Genomic DNA, 22,799 nt, shown 5'->3' on the forward strand with positions numbered 1-22,799 from the left:
CATCTGCCATTCATTGGCCCCACTGGGCCAATTGATCAAGTTCCGTTGCAATCCTAGATAACCTTCTTCACTGTCCACTATGCCACCGATCTTGGTGTCATCTACAAACTTACTAACCATGCCTCCTAAATACTCATCCTAATCATCAATATAAATAACAAATACCTGTGGACCCGGCACTGATCCTTGAGGCACACAGTTGGTCACAGGCCGACTGCACTGCCCTCATCTACCTTCTTGGTTACCCCTTCAAAAAACTTAATCAAATTCGTGAGACATGATTTCCCAATCACAAAGCCATGCTGACTGTCCCTTATCAGTCATTGCCTCTCTAAATGCCTGTAGATCCTGTCCCTCAAAATACTTTCTCACAACTTTCCCAGCACAGACATTAGGCTCACCGATCTGTAATTCCCAGGCTTTTCCCTGTGGCCCTTCTGTAACAAAGGCACAACATTTGCAATCCTCCAATCTTCAGGCACCTCACCTGTGGCTGTCGATGATTCCAATATCTCTGCTAGGGGATCCGCAATTTCCTCCCTAGCCTCCCACAACGTCCAGGGATACATTTCATCAGGTCTCGGAGATTTATCTACCTGATGAGCTTTAAGACTCCCAGCACCTCCTCCTCTGTAATATGTACATTCCTCAAGACATCACTATTTATTTCCCAAGTTTTCTAACATCTATGCCTTTCTCAACAGTAAATACAGATGAGAAATATTCATTTAGGATTTCACCCATCTCTTGTGGGTTCGCACAGTGATGACCTTGTAGATCCTTAAGAGGCCCTACTCTCTCCCTCATTACTCTTTTCCCGTTTATGTATTTGGAGAAGCTCTTTGGATCCTCCTTCACCATATTGCCAAAGCAATCTCACGTCCCCTTTTTGCCCTCCTGATTTCTCTCTTAACTCTACTCCGACAACGTCTATACTCTTCAAGGGATCCACTTGAACCCAGCTGCTGATGCATGTCATATGCCTCCTTCTTCTTTTAGACCAGGGCCTCAATATTGCGAGTCATCCAGGGTTCCCTACTTCTATCAGCCTTGCCCTTAACTCTAGAAGGAAAGTGCTTACCCTGAACCCTGGTTAACACACTTTTGAAAGCCTCCCACTTACCAGCCATCTCTTTGCCTGTCAACAGACTCTTCCAATCAACTTTTGATAGTTCCTGTCTAGTACCATCAAAATTGGCCTTGCCCCAATTTAACATTTTTACTTTTGGGCCAGACCTATCGGCTGGGATTCTCCTACACCGCGCCGGGTCGGCGAATCCCCAGACGTTGGCTTACCGATTCTCCGCCGGCGATTATCGGGCACCCGCGCGATCGCCGCCGCACTGGTCAGGGGCCGTTGAAAGAGGCTCCCGCCTGGCGATTCTCCGGGCCCCGACAGGCTGAGTGGCCGCCGAATTCCACCGAGTCCCGCCGGCGTCGGTTACTCAGATCCCACACGGCGGGACCAGGAAGGTGTGTCTGCGGGGACCGTCCTGTGGGGGTGGGGGGGGGATCAGACCCTGGTGGAGGGCCTCCATGGTGGCCTAGCCCGTGTTCGGGGCCGACCGATCAGCGGGTGGGCTGGTTCCGTGGGGGCTTATGTTCCTCCGTGCTGTAGGGCTCCGCCATATTGCCCGGGGGCCGGCGCGGAGACAGGAACCCACGCACATGCGCGGAATCATGCTGGCCGTTCCGCGCATGCACGAACTCGAGTTGTCTGTTCCGCGCCGGCTGGAGTGGCGGGAACCACTCCGGCGCTGACCTAGCCCCCTAGGAAGGGGAGCATTCCTGATTATCGGGGACCGTTGACGCCGGAGTGGTTGGCGCCGTTTTTCACGCCAGTGTCAGAACTTGGGGTTTGGAAAATCCCTATCTTAAAACTAATGGAATTGTGGTCACTGGTCCCTCACTAACACTTCTGTCACCTGCCCTCCCTTAATTCGCAAGAGGAGGTCAAGATTTGCCCCTTCTCTAGTCGGACCATCCACATACTGAATGAGAAATCCCCCTGAATACATTCAACAAATTTCTCTCCATCCAAGCCCCTAACGCTATGGCTGTCCCAGTTAATGTTGGGAAAGTTAAAGTCCCCAACTATTACCACCTTACTTTTCTTGCAGCTATCTGTAATCGCCTCACATTTTTCCTTCTTGACGTCTCGCTGACTACCTGTAGTACAATCCTATCAAAGTGATCTCTCCTTTCTTATTTTTCAGTTCTACCCATATACTCAGTGGGTGAACCCTCAGACATATCCCCTCTCAATACTGCCAGGATATTCTCCCCATGATAAACACTACTCCCCCTCCTCTCTTACCTCTTGTTCTATCTTTCCAATAGCATCTGGACCCTGGAACATTGAGCTACCAGTCCTGCTCTTCCCTTAGCCATGTTTCAGTAATAGCTATAATACCCCAGTCCCATGTATACATCCATGCCCTGAGTTCATCTGCCTTGCCCATCAGGCCTCTTGCATTGAAATAAATGTTGTTTAATCTAGACCAGCGTTTTTCAAACTTTTTTGCCAGTGAAGCATTCTTACCAACCGGCCATCCTTCGGGACCCAGGCCTGCCAACCTTCGCAACCCACACTGGCCAACCTTCGAGACCCAGCATTTTCTCTTACCTTTAATGCGGGAGGTGAGCCTGGACTTATATTCTCTAGTCTAGAGTAGCGAAGAATGAGAAATGACCTCATTGAAACAGGCTTTATTCTCTCAGGACTCTACAGAGCAGATACAGAATGTATGTTTTCCTCAGATGACAGTTTGGGGATCTGGGGCGAAATTCTCCCCTACCCGGCGGGGCGGGGGGCCCCGGCGTAGCGGACTGGCGCCAACCACTCTGGCGTCGGGCCTCCCCAAAGGTGCGGAACCTTTAGGGGCTAGGCCCTCGCCGGAGTGGCCCCCGCTCCGCCGATGGCGCCAAAACTGGTGCCAACGGCCTTTGGCGCTACGCCGCCTGGCGTCGGGGCTGGCCGAAAGGCCTTCGCCAGTCCGCGCATGCGCCGGAGCGTCAGCGGCCACTGACGCCATGCTGGAGGCCGTGGCAGCGGCGGAAGAAAAAGAGTGCCCCCACGGCACTGGCCTGCCCGCCGATTGGTGGGCCCTGATTGTGGGCCAGGCCACCGTGGGGGCACCCCCTGGGCTCCAATTGCCACGTGCCCCTCCCAGGACCCCGGCAGTTCGCTCGCGCCGCCAATCCTGCCGGCACAGAGGTGGTTTAAACCATGTCAGCGGGAGAGGCCTGTCAGTGGCGGGACTTCGGCCCATCGCGGGCCGGAGAATCGCCGCGGGGGGCACGCCGATCGGCGCGGGGGGCTCGCCGATCGGCAGGGCATGATTCCCGCTCTCGTTGTTTCCCGGGTGGCGGAGAATCCCGGCCACGGCGGGGACGGGATTTACGCCAGCCCCGGGTGATTCCCCGACCCTGCGGGGGGTCGGAGAACTCCGCCCATAGTCTGCAAATTACAATGCAACAATTTTAGACATAGATGAGGAGGAATTACTTAACTCAAAGTATTGTGAATCTATTTAATTTCTAGAATTCACTGTCAAAGAGACAGGGGGTGCCCCCACGGTGGCCTTGCCCGCAATCAGGGCCCACCAATCGGCGGGCAGGCCAGTGCCGTGGGGGCACTCTTTTTCTTCCGCCGCTGCCACGGCCTCCATCATGGCGGAGGCGGAAGAGACCCCCTCCACCACTCAGCCATTGAGCATATTCAAGACAGATACAGGAAGCCTGAATTGAATTTCATAAAAAATCTTCTCCTGGGTCAGCGAGGTCAGGAGAAGGCGGTGTTTCTCTCTGGGCTCCAGGCATTTGCCAAGCCGGTCGCGGCCGTCATTTAAAAAAAATATATATTTCTTTATTCTCCTCCTTTTTCACATTTTCTCCCCAACTTACACCCACCAACAATAAACCATAATCAGTAACAAATATGCCAATCCCCATATCAATAACAACGATCCCATCCTCCCACCAAACCCCAAATATTAGCCCGCATGTTCACATAAACAACTGACAAAAAGGAATCAGGAATCTCCCATAGCCCCCATTAACACCCATCGCCCCCATCCCTCCCACCCACCCCCCCCAACTAATGTTTGATGTTATCCAGTGCTTGAAAGTGCATAATGAATAATGCCCATTAATTGTAGAACCCCTCTGTCCTTCCCCTCAGTTCAAACTTAACCTTCTCAAGAGTCAAGAATTCCAACAGGTCCCCCCGCCACGCTAGGGCACAGGGTGGAAAGGCTGCTCTCCAACCCATCAGGATCCGCCTTCGGGCGATCAACGAGGTGAAGGCTACAATATCTGCCTCCGCACTCGTTTCCAACCCTGGCTGGTCCGACACCCCGAATATGGCCTCTCGGGGGCCCATATCCAGTTTTGCGCGCAATAATTTAGAAATTATCCTAAAAACCTCCTTCCAGTAATCCTCTTTTTGGGACAGGACCAAAACATATGAACGTGGGACCCCCCCCTCCCCCCCCCCCCCCCCCCCCCCCCCCCCCCACCATGTTCACACACATCTTGTACTCCTTCAAAGAATCAGCTCATCCTCGCCCTCGTGAGGTGTGGTCTGTATACCATCTTCAGCTGTATCAGCCCCAACCTCGCGCACAAGGTGGAGGCATTCACTCTCCGGAGCACCTCACACCAGACCCCCTCCTCTATAACCTCTCCCAACTCTTCCTCCCACTTTGCTTTGATCCCCTCTAGTGGTGTCTTCTCCTCCTCCAAAATAGCTCCGCAGACCGCTGACACTGTCCCTTTCTCCAGTCCCCCTGTCGTCAGCACCTCCTCCAGCAATGTGAAGGCCGGCTACTCCGGGAAGTTCTGTATCTCCTTTCTGGCAAAATCTCGAACCTGCATGTATCTAAATATTTCTCCCTGCTCCAGCCCATACTTCGCTTCCAGCTCCTTCAATCCTGCAAACTGACCCCCAAGAAACAAATCTTTTAGTGTCTTAATCTCCTTCGCCTCCCATTTCCGAAAATTTCCATCCCACCTCCCTGGCTCAAATCTGTGGTTCCCCCGAATTGGCATTTCCCTTGACCCTGCCCCCAACCCGGTGTTGGTAAAACTACCTCCAAATTCTCAAGCTATTATTACCGGACTCCATGAGTACTTTCCCGTGGCTATCGGGAGCACGGTCATTGCTAGTGCTTTCAACCCTGACCCCCTGCACAAACTCTCCTCCATTCTGACCCACTGGGAATCAACCCCTCTTATCCAGCTCTGCACCTTCTCCACAGCGGCAGTCATTTTTAAAGCCACTCACAGCCGCCATTTTTTAAAGCCGGCTGCTGCGGCCATGGCGCCTGAAATCACGCGATCGGGAACACCGCGATGGATGGCTCTGTGACCCTTCCAACATCCGGCCGCGACCTACCCACTTGTAGACACTTTAAAAAGGCTTTTTCTAGACTTCCCTTGTTCTCTGCCCTGCTTTCTCAGACTATCTGACTGGTCATGTTTTATACACTCTCCCAGTGTTTAATTTATATGAGCCTTACTGGACCCAATCACTGAGTTCTCCACAGTCTCTGAACTCTGCACTGTGGCCCTTTTCGATTTTTGATTTTGGTTTCTCTGCCTTTCATATTTCCCCTTACTGCCTCTTGATTCTGTCCCCACTTTAATTCCATCTGACTTCCTGCATAATTTCCCACCCCCTGCCGTATTAGTTTAACCCCCCCCCCAACAGTAGTAGCAAATATTCCCCCTCGGCATTGGTTCCAATCCTGCCCAGGAGAAAACTGTCTGGTTTGTACTAATCCCACCTCCCCCAGAACCGGTTCCAATGTCCCAGGAATTTGAATCCCTCAAACCACTTATTCATCTTATCTATCCTGACATTCCTACTCTGACTAGGATGTGTCACTGGTAGAAATCCTGAGATTACTACTTTTGAGTTACTACTTTTTAGTTTAGCTCCTAACTCGCTAAATTCAACATGTCGGAACTCATCATATTTTTTACCTATATCGTTGGTGCCTATATGCACCATGACAGCTGGCTGCTCCCCTTCCCCCTCCAGAATGCCCTGTAGCTGCTGTGAGACATCCAGGACCCTTGCACGTGGGAGGCAACATATCTTCCGGGAGTCTCGTTTGCATCCGCAGAAATGCCTGTTTACCTGCCTTACAATCGAATCTCCTGTCACTGTAGCACTACCACATTTTGTCCTGCCCTCCTGCGTAGCAGAGCCAGCCAAGGTGCCATGAACCTGGCTGCTGCCACCTTCCCCTGGTGAGCCATCTCCCCCAACAGTATCCAAAATGGTATGTCTGTTTTGTAGGGAGATGACCGCAGGGGACCCCTGCATTGCATTCCTACTTTTCCTCTGTCTGGTGGTCACCCATTACCTATCTCCCTCAGTAATTTTTAACTGTGGTGTGACCAACTCACTGAACGTGCTATCCATGACTTCCTCAGCATCGTGGATGCTCCAAAGTGAATCCATCCACAGCTCCACAGCCATCACGCGGTCTAACAGGAGCTGCAGTTGGACACACTTCTTGCACGTGAAGGAGTTAAATACACCGGATGTGTCCTGAATTCTCACATTGCACAAGAGGAGCATGACACAGGTCTGGGATCTCCTGCCATGACGTAACCCTTAAGTTTACTTACAACAACAACTACAATGCCAAGAGAAAAAGAGAAAAGAAACTACTTACCAGTCACCAGCCAATCACGTACCTGCTGGTTGAGGTGACTGCTGGATGATGACCTTCCTCCTGTTTGTCATTGGAGGGGTTCTTCGTCTACCCACAGTACAGTTGAGGTGACTGAGTTGAGTTCTCCCAGATTTCTCTTCTGTCGCCTCTACTGGATGATCATGGCGCACCTGGCACCGCATGGGAATGGGGGAGGACGCCCCACCCAGTGCATGTCAAAGTGACAGTCGCCCTGAACGTTTACACACTGGCTCCTTCCAGGCGCCAAATGGGAACTGTCCAGGATCTCACAGAGCTCGGTGGACAGGTGCATCCGTACCATCGCGGAGGCCCAATACATCCAGTCGGCTCACTACATCCATTTTAATGTGGACCGAGCCCACCAGGATGCCCAGGCAGCGTGGTGTCACGGGTGTGTGGGATGGGGGTTGGTGCCAGGGGCACAGTGCTGCCTAGTCAGCCTGGCCGCCCTGAGCAGATCATGCAGTTTCTTCCTGCACTGCAGGCCGGTCTGAACAGTGTTGTTCATGGTGCCGACCACCTCTGCCACCTGCACCCAGGCCCAGCCAATAGCGACGGCTGGCAGCCTCTTTCTCAGGCATGGATTCAGAGTGGCCTGCCTCTCTGCTGCCGCGTCCAGGATGGTCTCGAGCTCGGCATCTGTGAGTCTTGGTGCTGTGCATCCTGTTGTTTGGGATGGTGCATGTGGGGAGTTAAGTGTGTATATGTGGCTGCAACTTGTCAGCCTTTTGACTGTCAATCACGAATCCGGCGAATCTGGCACCGTTTCTCATTGGAATTGATTGTGTTCCACATGGAGCCGTTGCTTAATCGGTCCAGGTACAGCGCCAGTTTTGCTGTCGTGGTAGTCCATGAATCCTGCCCCGCATCAACACTTAGGGCTGGATTCTCTGATTTTGAGATTATGTCCAGAGGAAGTGTCTAGTTTTATGATGAAAATGTCAGCGCCACCCCCTCACCGATGGTCCAACCGGTGGGGGGCTAGCAGCCACGCCACGTAAAACCCCTGGCGTTCCCGACAGAAACGGCCGGAGAATTGCCGGGTCCATGGCCGGGCATGTGCATGGCGATGACTTGCAGTGGTTGCGCCATACAACATGGCACCGGCCGCGCGCGGACACAGCCTGCCCGATGGTGTCCACCTGTAACTCTCCCTTGCCACCCCCGGACCACCCCCAACCCCCGCCGAAGCCCCCCTAGCCTATGGAACGGCTCCCCCTCCTGACTGTGGCGTCACTGGACACAGTCCGCAGTCGCCACGTGAGGTTGACTAAAACTCAGAGCACAAGTGATCCACACCAACGGGACGTCAGCCCATCGGGGGCGGAGCATCAAGGGAGAGCCTTCAGGTGACGTCCTGAGGCCGTCCCAACAGTGTGTGGCATACTCACCGATGATGCTGTTTTAGAGGGGCCGGAGCATCTGAAAACAGGCGCTGCCCCCGATTTTGGCATCGAAAGGGATTCGCTGCCCAATCGGCGAATGCAATTTTGGCGTCGACAAGCGGAGAATCCCACCCTTACCCTCAGGAATGGAGATTCCAGCCGCTCATCTCTCAAATAGTTGAGTCTCCTCAAATCCTTCACCTGTAAACTTTTTCTGTCAATATTGATCTATTTATCCAACTCAAGGGGTGTCTTCCCAGAATAAATACAACTCCTCAGTGACAAGACCAGCTCAGGGAATTAAATTCCCCCAATATGACAACAGATAAAACCTGTAAAATCAACATATAGTGAATGATTTTGTAAATATTTTCTGTGATTCTTTTTAGCTACATCTGCTACCGCAAAAAGAGTGAAAGAGGAACTCCACCAAGAATAAATATTCTTCAGAATGTTGTGTCTGGATTTTCTTTAAGGGACTGTGGAGACAGTCATTCAGGTAATTCCAAAATGAGCGTTGTTTAATTTTGATTCACAAAACAGTGATGTAGAAGCTGAATATCTATACACCTTCCTGTCACAATACTTTACTGCAGTTTTCTTGTTGATGGTACCAAACTCTGCTTATCGAAGAAGAATTGAAACTGTGTGATCTGACACTGGAGCTAATTGATTAATTCATCTATTGGGATTGATGTCCAGAATTCTCCGCAAGAGAAGGAATTCCTCTCTGTCTGCTGGTTTGAAACCAATTTTTATAATCAAATTTATAGGTTTCCCTTCAAAGATTACAGCTCATTCACCATGCCGGATAACTTACTGTTTTCTTCTATGTTTGACCATTAGTTATAACTCTAAGAAGGAATTCACTGGGTTCAATTCCAGATTTATTTATAGAGAAATGAAAGTTAGCTGCCAAAATTAATTAGTGGTACAGCCCAACATTGAAATACAGAACAGCAGCAGACAACAGCCAAGCACAGGAATATTACAAACATAAAATTAAGAGCAGGAGTAGGCCACTCGGCCCCTCGAACCTGCGCTGTCATTCAGTAAGATCATGGCTAATCTGATTGTAACCACTTATCTACCCCCGGATAACCTTTCACCCCCTTGTTTACCAAGAGTATCTACCTCTGCCTTAAAAATATTCAAAGTCTCTGCTTCCACTGCCTTTTGAGGAGGAGTTTCAAAGACCCATGATCCTCTGAGAGAGAAAAAATTGTCCTTGTCTCTGTTTCAAATAGGTGACCACTTATTTTTAAACAATGGCCCCCGAGTTCTAGATTCTCCCAGATGAGGAATCATCATTGATTCTGTCAGGACCCCTCAGGATCTTAAAGGTTTTAATCAAATCACCTCTTACCCTTTCTGCACTTAAACCTCAGCAGAGAGCATTATTTTTATGAATCTGGCTTGGAGGTGCTGTGGGACCTTCCAATTTTGTGCACAGAGTGGGTGAATCATGATATAACATTGCCTGTAATGTTGATTTTCTGTACAATACAGCATTCAGTGTGATTGGGCAAGTTGAGTGAGTGGGCAAATGAATGGCAGATGCAGTGTAATTTGGATAAATGCAAGGTTACCTACTTTGGTGGCAAAAATGAGAAGACAGATGATTGACAGTCTGTATATAAGTCTGTATATAAGACATCTGAATGGCCATAAATTAGGAGAGAGGAATGTGCAACGAAACCTAGGTGCCCTGATACACCAGTCACTGAAGGTAAGCATGCAGGTGCAGGCAGTAAAGAAGGCAAATGATATGCTGGCCTTCTTTGAGAGAGGATTTGAGTACAGGAGCAGGGATGACTTGCTCCAGTTATACAGGGCCGAGGCGAGGCCACACCTAGAATACTGTGTGCAGTTTTGGTCTCCTTATCTGAGGAAGGATGTTCTAGCTACAGAGAGAGTACAGCGAAGGTGGGGAAAGTGGGATTAGGCTTTTGAGTTCAATGATCAGCCATGATCTTAATGAATGGCGGAGTGAGCTTGAAGGGCCGAATAGCCTCCTCCTGCTCCTTTTTTTTCTATGTTTCTATTTTAGACCACAATAACTAGCACGGTAGCACAAGAGACTAGCACTGTGGCTTCACAGCGCCAGGGTCCCAGGTTCGATTCCCCACTGGGTCACTGTCTGTGCGGAATCTGCACGTTCTCCCCGTGATTGCATGGGTTCCCTCCGGGTGCTCCGGTTTCCTCCCACAGTCCAAAGACGTGCAGGTTAGGTGGACTGGCCATGATAAATTGCCCTTAGTGTCCGAAAAGGTTAGGATGGGTTATTGGGTTACGGGGATAGCGTGGAAGTGAGAGATTAAGTGGGTCGGTGCAGACTCGATGGGCCGAATGGCCTGTTTCTGCACTGTATGTTCTATGTCTATGGCTATAACTAGAAGGGAGGCCCAGCTAGTGCTATTCCCAGGTGAGCTGGTTTTGACATTTTTTGCTCACTCATGAGATGAGAGCATTGCTGGCTGAGGAAAGATTTGTTGAGAAGTCGTGTTAAGCTGCCTCCTTGAACACTTGCAATCCATGTGATGCAGGTAAACAGGTGTTGTTATAAAGTGAGATCCAGAATGTTGATCCACCAACAGTGAAAGAATATCCTGCCAAGTTAAGATGTTGTGTGGTGTTGAGGGGAATGTAAAGGGTTGACATCAGAAACATGTACTGGGGTGAGATTTTCCAACCCCCCTCCTCCCGAGGCATGTTTTGTGGCAGCTGAGTCGACCCGCCATTGGCCGTCGTGGGGTCTTCTTGTCCTGCGGCTAACATGGCGGTTCCCTGTTGTATGTATGCTCTGCTGCCTGGAAAACCATCGTGGCGAGGGTTTGTCGTCAATGGGAGTGAAAGATCTGCTGACAGGAATGGCCGGAAATTTCTGGCCATCGTGTTGATGAAATAATGATATCAGATAAAAATAACTGAGAAAGAAGAGAGAAAGATCTGGAAGCAGGATAAACCCAACCTCATGTGAATTGGTGGTCGGTCTATCACTTGAAATGGAGACAGAGACGTCAAGGAAGGGAAGTGTCAGAAATAGACCATGTAAGGGTGAGAGAGGAGTGGAAATTGGAAACAATGTTGATCCATTTTTTCAGGTTCAGATGAAAGCATGAAGTGGTACCAATCAAGTAATCGGTGTAATGGAAAAAGATTTGTAGGAGGGGATCTGAGTTGCACCCTTATTTTGCTTCCAATAATCATTCAAACCCATTGACTCCCAAAGCTACCTCGACTACAGATCCTCACACCCTGCTTCCTGCTAGGACTCAATCCCATTCTCCCAGTTTCTCCGTCTCCAATGCATCTTTTCTGATGAAGCCACTTTTGGAAATGGTGCTTCTGACATACCTGTCTTTTTCCTTAACCGAGGTTTCCCCTCACTGTGCTTGATTGGTTCCTCAACCATGTCTGCCATATCTCTCGCACCTCACCCCTCCTCACGTCCTATCCCTCCCAGAAACATGACAGGGACCCCTTGTTCTTGCTTTCCACCCCACCAGACTCCGCATTCAAAGGCTTAGCCTCTGCCATTTCCACCAACTCCAGCTCTTCCCCTCACCACTCCCCCCCCCCCCCCCACCTCCTCCCAACCCCGACCCCCCAATCAGCTTCAGCAGGAACCATCCCCTCTGTGATACCCTTGTCTATTCCTCCATCACTCCCAACACCTCATCTCTTTCCCGTGCAATCATAAAAGGTGCAACACCTGCTCCTTTATCTCCTTCCTCCTCACTGTCCAAGGCCCCAAACATTCCTTTCAGGTGACACAACATTTCATCTGCACCTCCTTCAATTTGCTGTACTGTATTTTGGGGAGAATAAACACAGATTGGGTGGCTGCTTTGTGGAACACCTTTGCTCAGTCTGCATGCATCATTCCGACCTTCCTGTTGCTTGCCATTTCGACACACCATCTTGTTTTCCAACCCACATGACCATGCTGGGTCTGCTGCAATGTTCCAGTGAAGAACAACACAAACTGGGGGAAAGCACCTCATCTTCTAATTAGGCCTGGATTCAACATTGAGTTCAACAACTGTAGACTGTGAACTTTCTCCTCCATTTTGACTCCTTTTTGTTAATCAAGATGTTTTGTCCTTGCAACCTCCCCCATCCCATCTCCTACAGGGCCACCTGTCACTTTTTCTTAATGTTTGCTTTCACTGAACAGCTTTGTTCTCCAAGTAACATATTCTGCTATCTTACCTTTCTGTCACTATTAGCACCTTCTACAGTTCTTCACACTATCATTAACATTTCCTTTGTCTCGTGCCCTACACATCTTTATGCAATCTCTCCTGGCTCGTATTTATCACTAAACTTCCATCAGTTCAAACCGTAGAAAATCAATCACATTTCTCCCTCTAGTTGTGAAGAGGAGTCATACAGACTCTAAAAGTTAACTGTTTCTCTCTCCACAAATGCTGCCAGACCTGCTTAGATTTTCCAGCATTTTCTGTTTTTATTCAAGGCTGGAATTTAATCTTCAAGGGCATTTGATATCTTGTAAGGACAGGAAGTGAGGAAAAAGTGGTGGCGTTACTTAAGGATGACATTGGTATAGTTGTGAGAGATTACCTTAGTTCAGAAGATCAAGATGCAGAATTAGTTATGGTAGAGATCAGAATTTGCAAATGTAATAAGTCACTTGTTGGAATTCTTTATAGGCCCCCTCAAGGTGCCTATAGGTCAGAATGTAAGAACATAAGATCTAGGAGCAGGAGTAGGCCATCTGGCCCCTCGAGCCTGCTCCGCCATTCAATGAGATCATGGCTGATCTTTTGTGGACTCAGCTCCACTTTCCGGCCCGAACACCATAACCCTTAATCCCTTTATTCTTCAAAAAACTATCTATCTTTACCTTAAAAACATTTAATGAAGGAGCCGCAACTGCTTCACTGGGTAAGGAATTCCATAGATTCACAACCCTTTGGGTGAAGAAGTTCCTCCTAAACGCAGTCCTAAATCTACTTCTCCTTATTTTGAGGCTATGCCCCCTAGTTCTGCTTTCACCCGCCAGTGGAAACAACCTGCCCTCATCTATCCTATCTATTCCCTTCATAATTTTATATGTTTCTATAAATACCCCCTCATCCTTCTAAATTCCAACGAGTACAGTCCCAGTCTACTCAACCTCTCCTCATAATCCAACCCCTTCAGGTCTGGGATTAACCTAGTGAATCTCCCCTGCACATCCTGCAGTGCCAGTACGTCCTTTCTCAAGTAAGGAGACCAAAACTGAACACAATACTCCAGGTGTGGCCTCACGAACACATTATACAATTACAGCATAACCTCCCTCATATTAAACTCCATCCCTCTAGCAATGAAGGACAAGATTCCATTTGCCTTCTTAATCACCTGTTGCACCTGTAAACTAACTTTTTGGGACTCATGCACGAGCACACCCGGGTCTCTCTGCACAGCAGCATGTTTTAATATTTAACATTTAAATAATAATCCCGTTTGCTGTTATTCCTACCAAAATGGATAACCTCATATTTGTCAACATTGTATTCCATCTGCCAGACCCTAGCCCATTCACTTAACCTATCCAAACCCCTCTGCAGATTTCCAGTATCCTCTGCACTTTTCACTTTACCACTCATCTTAGTGTCATCTACAAACTTGGACACATTGCCCTTGGTCCCCATCTCCAAATCATCTATGTAAGTTGTGAACAATTGTGGGCCCAACACTGATTCCTGAGGGATACCACTAGCTACTGATTGCCAACCAGAGAAAAACCCATAATCCCCACTCTTTGCTTTCTATTAATTAACCAATCCTCTATCCATGCTACTACTTTACCCTTAATGCCATGCATCTTTACCTTATGCAGCAACCTTTTGTGTGGCACCTTGTTAAAGGCTTTCTGGAAATCCAGATATACCACATCCATTGTCTCCCCGTTATCTACCGCACTGGTAATGTCCTCAAAAAATTCCACTAAATTAGTTCGGCATGACCTGCTGCGTCTGCCCAATGGGACAATTTCCATCCAGATGCCTCGCTATTTCTTCCTTGATGATAGATTCTAGCATCTTCCCTACTACCGAAGTTAAGCTCACTGGCCTATAATTACCCGCTTGCTGCCTACCTCCTTTTTTAAACAGTGGTGTCACGTTTTCTAATTCCAATCCGCCGGGACCACCCCAGAGTCTAGTGAATTTTGGTAAATTATCACTAGTGCGTTTGCAATTTCCCTAGCCATCTCTTTTAGCACTCTGGGATGCATTCCATCAGGGCCAGGAGACTTGTCTACCTTTAACCCCATTAGCTTTCCCATCACTACCCCCTTAGTGATAACAATCATCTCAGGGTCCCCACCTGTCATAGCCTCATTTCTATCAGTCGCTGGCATGTTATTTGTGTCTTCCACTGTGAAGACCGACCCAAAAAAGCTGTTCAGTTCCTCAGCCATTTCCTCATCTCCCATTATTAAATCTCCCTTCTCATCCTCTAAAGGACCAATATTTACCTTAACCACTCTTTTTTGTTTTATATATTTGCAGAAACTTTTACTATCTGTTTTTATATTCTGAGCAAGTTTACTCTCATAATCTATCTTACTCTTCTTTAAAGCTTTTTTAGTAGCCTTCTGTTGCCCCCTAAAGATTTCCCAGTCCTCTCGTCTCCCACTAATCTTTGCCACTTTGTATGCTTTTTCCTTCAAAAAAGCATACTCTCCCTTATTTCCTTAGATATCCACGGTTGATTTTCCCTCTTTCTACCGTCCTTCCTTTTTGTTGGTATAAACCTTTGCTGAGCACTGTGAGAAATCGCTTGGAAGGTTCTCCACTGTTCCTCAACTGTTCCACCATAAAGTCTTTGCTCCCAGTCTACCTTAGCTAGTTCTTCTCTCATCCCATTATAATCTCCTTTGTTTAAGCACAAAACACGAGTATTTGATTTTACCTTCTCACCCTCCATCTGTATTTTAAATTTCACCATAATGTGATTGCTCCTTCCGAGAGGATCCCTAACTATGAGATCATGAATCAATCCTGTCTCATTACACAGGACCAGATCTAGGACCGCTTGTTCCTCGTAGGTTCCATTACATACTGTTCTCGGAAACTATCGCGGATACATTCTATAAACTCCTCCTCAAGACTGCCTTGACCGACCTGGTTAAACCAATCAACATGTAGATTAAAATCCCCCATGATAACTGCCGTACCATTTCTACATGCATCCGTTATTTCTTTGTTTATTGCCTGCCCCACCATAATGTTACTACTTGGTGGCCTATAGACCACTCCTATCAGTGACTTTTTCGCCTTACTATTCCTGATTTCCACCCAAATGGATTCAACCTTATCCTCCATAGCATCGATGTCATCCCTTACTATTGCCCGGATGTCATCCTTGAATAACAGAGCTACACCACCTCCCTTACCATCCACTTTGTCCTTCCGAATAGTTTGATACCTTTGGATATTTAACTCCCAGTCCTGACCATCCTTTAACCATGTTTCAGTAATGGCCACTAAACCATAGTCATTCACGATCATTTGCGCCATCAACTCATTTACCTTATTCTGAATACTATGAGCATTCAGGTAAAGTACACTTATGTTAGCTTTTTTACCTCTGTTTTGAATCTTAACACCTCGATCAGTAACCTCTCCTAAGTTAGATTTCCTCTTAACTTTTCTCCTAATTTTCCTTGTCGTTGAACCCATATCTTCATGTAACAACCTGCCGTGTCACTTACCATTAATGTTTTTACTTCCCGTTTTATTCCTTTTAGTATTACTGGGCCTATTCACTGAGCTCCCCTCAGTCACTGTACCTTGTACTGCCGCCCTTTTTGATTTTTGACGATGGCTTCTCTGCCTTAAACTTTCCCCCTTACTTCCTTTTGCTTCTGCCCCTGTTTTACTACCTTCCAACTTCTTGCATCGGTTCCCATCCCCCTGCCATATTAATTTAAACCGTCCCCAACAGCTCTCGAAAACAACCCCCCTCGGACATCGCTTCCAGTCCTGCCCAGGTGCAGACCGTCAGGTTTGTACTGGTCCCACCTCCCCCAGAACCGGTTCCAATGCCTCAGGAATTTGAATCCCTCCCTCTTGCATCATCTCTCGAGCCACACATTCATTCTATCTATCCTGACATTCCCACTCTGACTGGATCGTGGCACTGGTAGCAATCCTGAGATTACTACCTTTGAGGTCCGACTTTTTAGTTTAACTCCTAACTCCCTGAATTCAGCTTGTAGGACCTCATCCCGTTTCTTACCTATATCATTGGTGTCTTTGTGCACCACGACAGCTAGCTGTTCACCCGCCCCCCCCTCCCCCCCCCCCCCAGAATGTCCTGCAGCCGCTCTGAGACATCCTTGACCCTTGCACCAGGGAGGCAACATACCATCCTGGAGTCTCGATTGCGTCTGAAGAACCGCCTGTCTATTCCCCTTATGATTGCGTTCCCTATCACTAAAGCCCTGCCATTCTTCTTCCTGCCCTGCTGCGCAGCAGAGCCAACCATGGTGCCATAAATCTTGCTGCTGCTGCCTTCCCCTGGTGAGTCATCTCCCTCAACAGTATCCAAAGCGGTATATCTGTTTTGCAAGGAGATGACCGCAGGGGACACCTGCACTGCTTTCCTACTCTTGCTCTATCTTTTGGTCACCAATTTTCTATCTCCCTCAGTAACTTTCACCTGCGGTGTGACCAATTCGCTAAACGTGCTATCCACGACGTCTTCAGCACCGCGGATGCTCCAAAGTGAGTCCATCCGCAGCTCCAGAGTCGTCAAGCGGTCTAACAGGAGCTGCAACTGAACACACTTCTTGCACGTGAAGGAGCCAGGGACAGTGGACGTGTCCCTGAGCTCCCACATCACACACGAGGAGCATGACACGGGAAAATAAATAATGGGGTCTTGTAAGAACGATATTGCAATAATTAAAATATAACAGTATGTTCTACTACCAACCTGGGAGTTTACTATTTTAGACCTGGTAATGTGCAATGTGACAGGATTAATTAATGACCTCATTAGAAAAACGGATTCTTAAGGCACCAATGATCATAATATCCTAGGTTGTATTTTCAGTTTGAAGTATGTATCGAAGACAAGTGTCTAAACTTAAATTAAGGCCATTACAAAAGTTTCAGGACAGAAGTGGCTGGAGTGAACAGAATAACAGGTTAAAGGCAGGAGCAGTGACAGACAATTAAGGAGATATTTCATGATTCTCAGTGAAGATATATTCCATTGAGAAGGAAAGACGCTATGAAAAGGATGTACAATCTGTAGCTAACTAAGGAAGTCGAGGATAGTGTTAAATTCCAAAAAAATGCACACAATATTGTGAAAATTAGTAATAGGTCAGAAGATTGGACAGATTAATAATGGGGGAAAAGGAAATGGCAGAAGCATTGAAAAGATATTTTGTGTTGTGCCTCCTGCAGTGAAGAGCAAGACTTTCAGGAATACTTGAAAATCAAGGGGTAAAAGAGAAGGAAGAACTTAAAACTATCAGTCAGTCGGGAAAAGGTACTGGGAAAACTATTAGAATGAAAGATTAACAAGTCCCCTGGACCTGATAAGAAATAGGAACGGGAGTAGCCATTCAGCCCATTGAGCACCTCCCCTTCCATTTAATGATATGATAGCTGGTCTTCTATTTCAGCACTATTTTCCTGCGCTATCCCTGTACACCTTGATGTCTTTAATATGTAGAAAGCTATCGATCTCAGTCTTGAACATATTGATGATTGAGCCTCGACAGCTCTCTGGGGCAGGGAAATCCAAAGATTCACCACCCTCTTTTGTGGGGAGGTTCCGCCTCATTTCATTCCTAAATAGCCTGCTCTTTATTCTGAAACTGTGCCCCTTGTTCTAGACCCCCCACCCCAGCCAGGGGAAACATCCTTTCTGCATCTACCCTGTTGAGTCCTGCAAACATTTTGTATCTTTGAATGAGATCGCCTCTCAGTCTCCTAAACGTCAGAGAATAAAGGCCCAGTCTATTTGATCTTTACTCGTAGGACAATCCCTCACCCTAGGAATTAGTTTGGTGAACCTTTGTTACACTCCCTCATTGGCAAATATATCTTTCCACAGGCAAGGAGACCAAAATTATACAGAACACTCCAGGTGCAGCCTCACCAAAGCTCAATATAATTGGAGTAAAACTCCTATAGTCAAAACCTCTTGTAATGATGGCTTGTGTCCTTGTTCTTAAAATATATGGCTACAGAGATAGTAAATGCATTGGGTGTGATCTTCCAAACTTCCCTAGATTCTGGAAAGCACCTTATGGATTGGAAGATAGCGAATGTAACTCCTCTATTCAAGAAAGGTGGAAGACAGAAAGAAGGAAACTACAGGCCAGTTAGTCTAACGTCTCTCATATGGAACTGCTAGCATCCAATATTCAGAGCCTCCAGCAGGATATTGAGAAAATCATAATACAATTAGGCAGAACAACATGGTTCTGTGAAAGAGAAATTGCATTTGACTAATTCACAGTTTTCCAAACTTTTCCAGCTGCAGAATCCCTTCGATCTTCCGAGAGTACCGGAGGAAATCCCTGAGAAACATTCTTATTGTGTTGAAGAATTAAACAACAAAAAAATGCTTATTAGTGCGCAATAGGCACAAACATACAAAAACAAACTTGAAAGATGTTTCTTTGTCACATATGTAGACGTTTATTAAAATAAAAAAGTTATTATTCAACAAATACTTCCAAGTCTTATCTTTTTGTAATTTTTAATGGGGCACCCACTCACACACTCTCCCTCACCCTCACCGACTCTAACTCTCACCCATTTTCGCTCTCACCCACTTCCATCCTCACTCACCTTCACCCACTCCCACCTCATCCACTCTCACCCTCACCAATTCTCCCTCTCACCCATTCTCCCTCTCACCCACTCTCACCCCCGCCCACTCTCTCCCTCACCCACTCGCACTCTCACCCAGTCTCATCCTCACCCATTCTCCCTCTCATCCACTCTCACCCTCGCCCACTCTCACCCCCACCCACTCTCACCCTCACCCACTCTCACCCTCACCCACTCTCATCCTCACCCATTCTCCCTCTCATCCACTCTCACCCTCACCCACTCGCCCCCTCACCCACTCGCCCCCTCACCCACTCGCCCCCTCACCCACTCGCCCCCTCACCCACTCGCCCCCTCACCCACTCGCCCCTTCACCCACTCGCCCCCTCACCCACTCTCACCCTCACCCACTCTCATCCTCACCCGTTCTCCCTCTCACCCACTCTCACCCTCACCCACTCTCACCCTCACCCACTCTCACCCTCACCCACTCGCACCCTCACCCACTCGCACCCTCACCCACTCGAACCCTCACCCACTCGCACCCTCAGCCACTCTCATCCTCACCCATTCTCCCTCTCACCCACTCGCACCCTCACCCACTCGCACCCTCACCCACTCGCACCCTCACCCACTCGCACCCTCACCCACTCTCACCCTCACCCACTCTCATCCTCACCCATTCTCCCTCTCACCCGCTCTCACCCTCACCCACTCTCACCCTCACCCACTCGCACCCTCACCCACTCGCACCCTCACCCACTCGCACCCTCAGCCACTCTCATCCTCACCCATCCTCCCTCTCACCCACTCTCACCCTCACCCACTCGCACCCTCACCCACTCGCACCCTCACCCACTCGCACCCTCACCCACCCGCACCCTCACCCACTCGCACCCTCACCCACTCGCACCTTCACCCACCCGCACCCTCAGCCACTCTCATCCTCACCCATTCTCCCTCTCATCCAATCTCATCCTCACCTAGTTTCACGCTCACATACACCCATCCTCACCACTCTCATCCACTCTCACCCTTAACCACTCTCACCCTCTTTCAACTTCACTTACCCCGTACGCACCCATCCTCAACCTGACCCACAACTCACTCACACTCTCACACACACTCCCAGCCGCACCCATATTCTCACCCACATTCCTGCATTCTCATCCACACCCTCACCCACACCCTTGCCCACCCTCTTACCCACACCCTCACCCACCCTCTCACCCACCCTCTCACCCCCCTCTCATCCACACCCTCACCCACCCTCTCACCCACCCTCTCACCCACCCTCTCATCCACACCCTCACCCACACCTTCGCCCACACCCTCACCCACGTCTCACCCACCCTCTCACTCTCACACACTGTCACCCTCACCCACCCTCTTACCCACACTCCCACCCATACTTTCACCCACCCTCTCACCCACCCTCTCATCCACACCCTCACCCACACCCGCACTCATACCCTCACCCACAGCCGCACTCATACCCTCACACACACGCTCACCCACACCCTCACCCACACCCTAACCCACACCCTCACCCACACTCTCACTAACACTCACACCCACATCCACACTCACCCACATGCTCACCCACACTCTGACCCACCCTCTGACCCACCCTCTCATCCACACCCTCACCCACACTCATGCCCTCACACACAGGCTCACCCACACCCTCACCCACACCCTCACCCACACTCTCACTAACACTCACTCACCTCCACACTCACCCACACTCTCACCCACACTCTCATCCACACCCACCCCCTCACCCACACTCTGACCCACACTCTCAGCCACACTTCCATTCACACCCTTGCTCTCATCCATGCTGTCAGCCACACTCTCAATAACACCCGTGCCCACACCCACCCTCTCACCCACACCCCCACCAGACTTTCACACACACTCTCACCCACACTCTCACCCACACCGCCACCCAGACCCTCACACACTCTCACCCGCACCCACACCCACCCTCTCACCCACACCCCCACCCAGATCCTGACACACACTCTCACCCGCACCCACACCCAGATCCTGACACACACTCTCACCCATACTCTCACCCACGCCCTCACCCACACTTCCACCCACACTCTCGCCCAAGTTGCCAAGAGGATATACAGTCTAAAAAGGGATTTAGATAGATTTAACGAGTGGATGAAAATTTGCAGACGGAGTTTAGTTTGGGAAAATGTGAACTTGTCCATTTTGGCAGCAAGAATAGAAAAGCAGTATATTACTTAAATGAGGAGCTGTTGCTGAACTCTATCATACAGAAGGATCTGGGTGTCCGGGCACACACATCCAAAATGTCAGTTTTGCAGTTACAAGCGATTAAGAAAGCAAATGGAATGTTAGTGTTCATTGCAAGAGGAATTAAGTACAAAAATAGGAAAGTATTGCTCCAGCTGTACAGGGCCTAGGTGTGACCACTTCTAGAATACGGTGCACAGTTAGGTCCCTTTACTTAAGAAAGGATATAATTGGATTAGAAGCATGTATGATATGCAGACATGCAGATAATGATATACAGACAGGCACATACAGGCAGCTAATGAACACAGAGAACAGGACATGACCAATGAGCAGGCAGGACACTCGGGTGGTATCTCACTATAAAAGGCATGAGGCACTCACACTCCGCCTCTTCCCACTGATGAACATCTACAGAGTGAGTCAGGGTGTATGTACAGTATCACACCTCCAGCACGTGGCTAAACGCTAATCTGGTTCAGTCAGACAGAGTAACCACACTTAGGTTAGCAGAGAGTCGAACTCATAGAGAACTGTGCTAACTGTGGCTACTAGTTCAATACATCAGATTGAACTAACTTCAAGGTGTGGAGTATCTTTTGGTTAAAGCTGCAACCAGTTGCAGTCTGTGTTATCCCAGAGTACAGAACACAACAAAGCAGTTCAGAGAAGGTTCAGTTGGCTGATTCCTGGTTTGAAGGGCTTCTTTTTTGAGGAAACGTTGAACAGATTGAGCCCATGTCTATTGAAGTTTAGAAGAATGGGAGTTGATTTTAGTGATTCTGAGGGGACTTGATAAGATGAATACTAAATGGATGCTTCCTCTTGTTGGGGAGTTTAGACCTCGGGAACATCATTTAAAACTTTGGGGTCTCCCATTTAATATGGAGATAAGGAGAGTTGCTTTCTCTCAGAGGGTTGTTAGTCTGGGGAATTCTCTTCTTCAGAGAGCAGTGGAGATTGGGCCAATGAATATATTCAAGGTGTCATGTGAGAGTATCTTTAAGAAATGGGTGCTTATAAATGGGTGTGTATATAAATATCTGTAGTGAGAATACCTTAAAGAAATGGGTGTTTATTACTGTAGTGATGTCCGAGAGTGGGTGGAGCTAGGCTGTCTGTCAGCTTTTTACTTTCATTTTAGGCTGTTTGCTGCAGGGTGTGTTTTAGTTTCGTTTTCAGAGCTGGATAGCTGCAGTCACAGCCAGAAGGTGTATGTGTCTCTCTCTGTAATCTAAAGAATGTAAATCGATCCTTTGGTGATTTAAAACTAACAACTGCTCTCAGTAGTGACTTTAACCTGATGTGCTTCTGTTAAAGGTTATGTTTTTTGTAAGTCTTCTGGATGTTAAAAGGACAGCGTACCCATTACTTAATGTTGTATTCTTTGGGGGTTGTATTTTACATATGGATGATAACGGAATAGTGTAGATGGGCTTTAGACTGGTTTCACAGGTTGGCGCAACATCGAGGGCCGAAGGGCCTGTACTGCGCTGTAATGTTCTATGTTCTATGTATGTTTCAAAAAGGTTAACTCGCGTTCATAGAATAAACATTGTTTTGCTTTAAAAAATACTTTTCCATTTCTGCTGTACCACACCTGTAGAGTGGGCCGTGTG

General features: G+C 48.3%; 1 protein-coding gene across 1 annotated transcript in view; it reads left to right on the forward strand.

Annotated features, from left to right (window-relative positions):
• LOC119963633 overlaps positions 1–22,799 on the forward strand; it is a 185,195-nt gene that overhangs the window by 90,282 nt on the left and 72,114 nt on the right. The window contains 1 exon segment of the mRNA XM_038792963.1: positions 8,485–8,594. Coding sequence (XP_038648891.1) covers positions 8,485–8,594 — 110 coding nt within the window.

This window comes from Scyliorhinus canicula, chromosome 3, assembly GCF_902713615.1.
Source record: "Scyliorhinus canicula chromosome 3, sScyCan1.1, whole genome shotgun sequence".
NCBI lineage: Eukaryota > Metazoa > Chordata > Chondrichthyes > Carcharhiniformes > Scyliorhinidae > Scyliorhinus > Scyliorhinus canicula.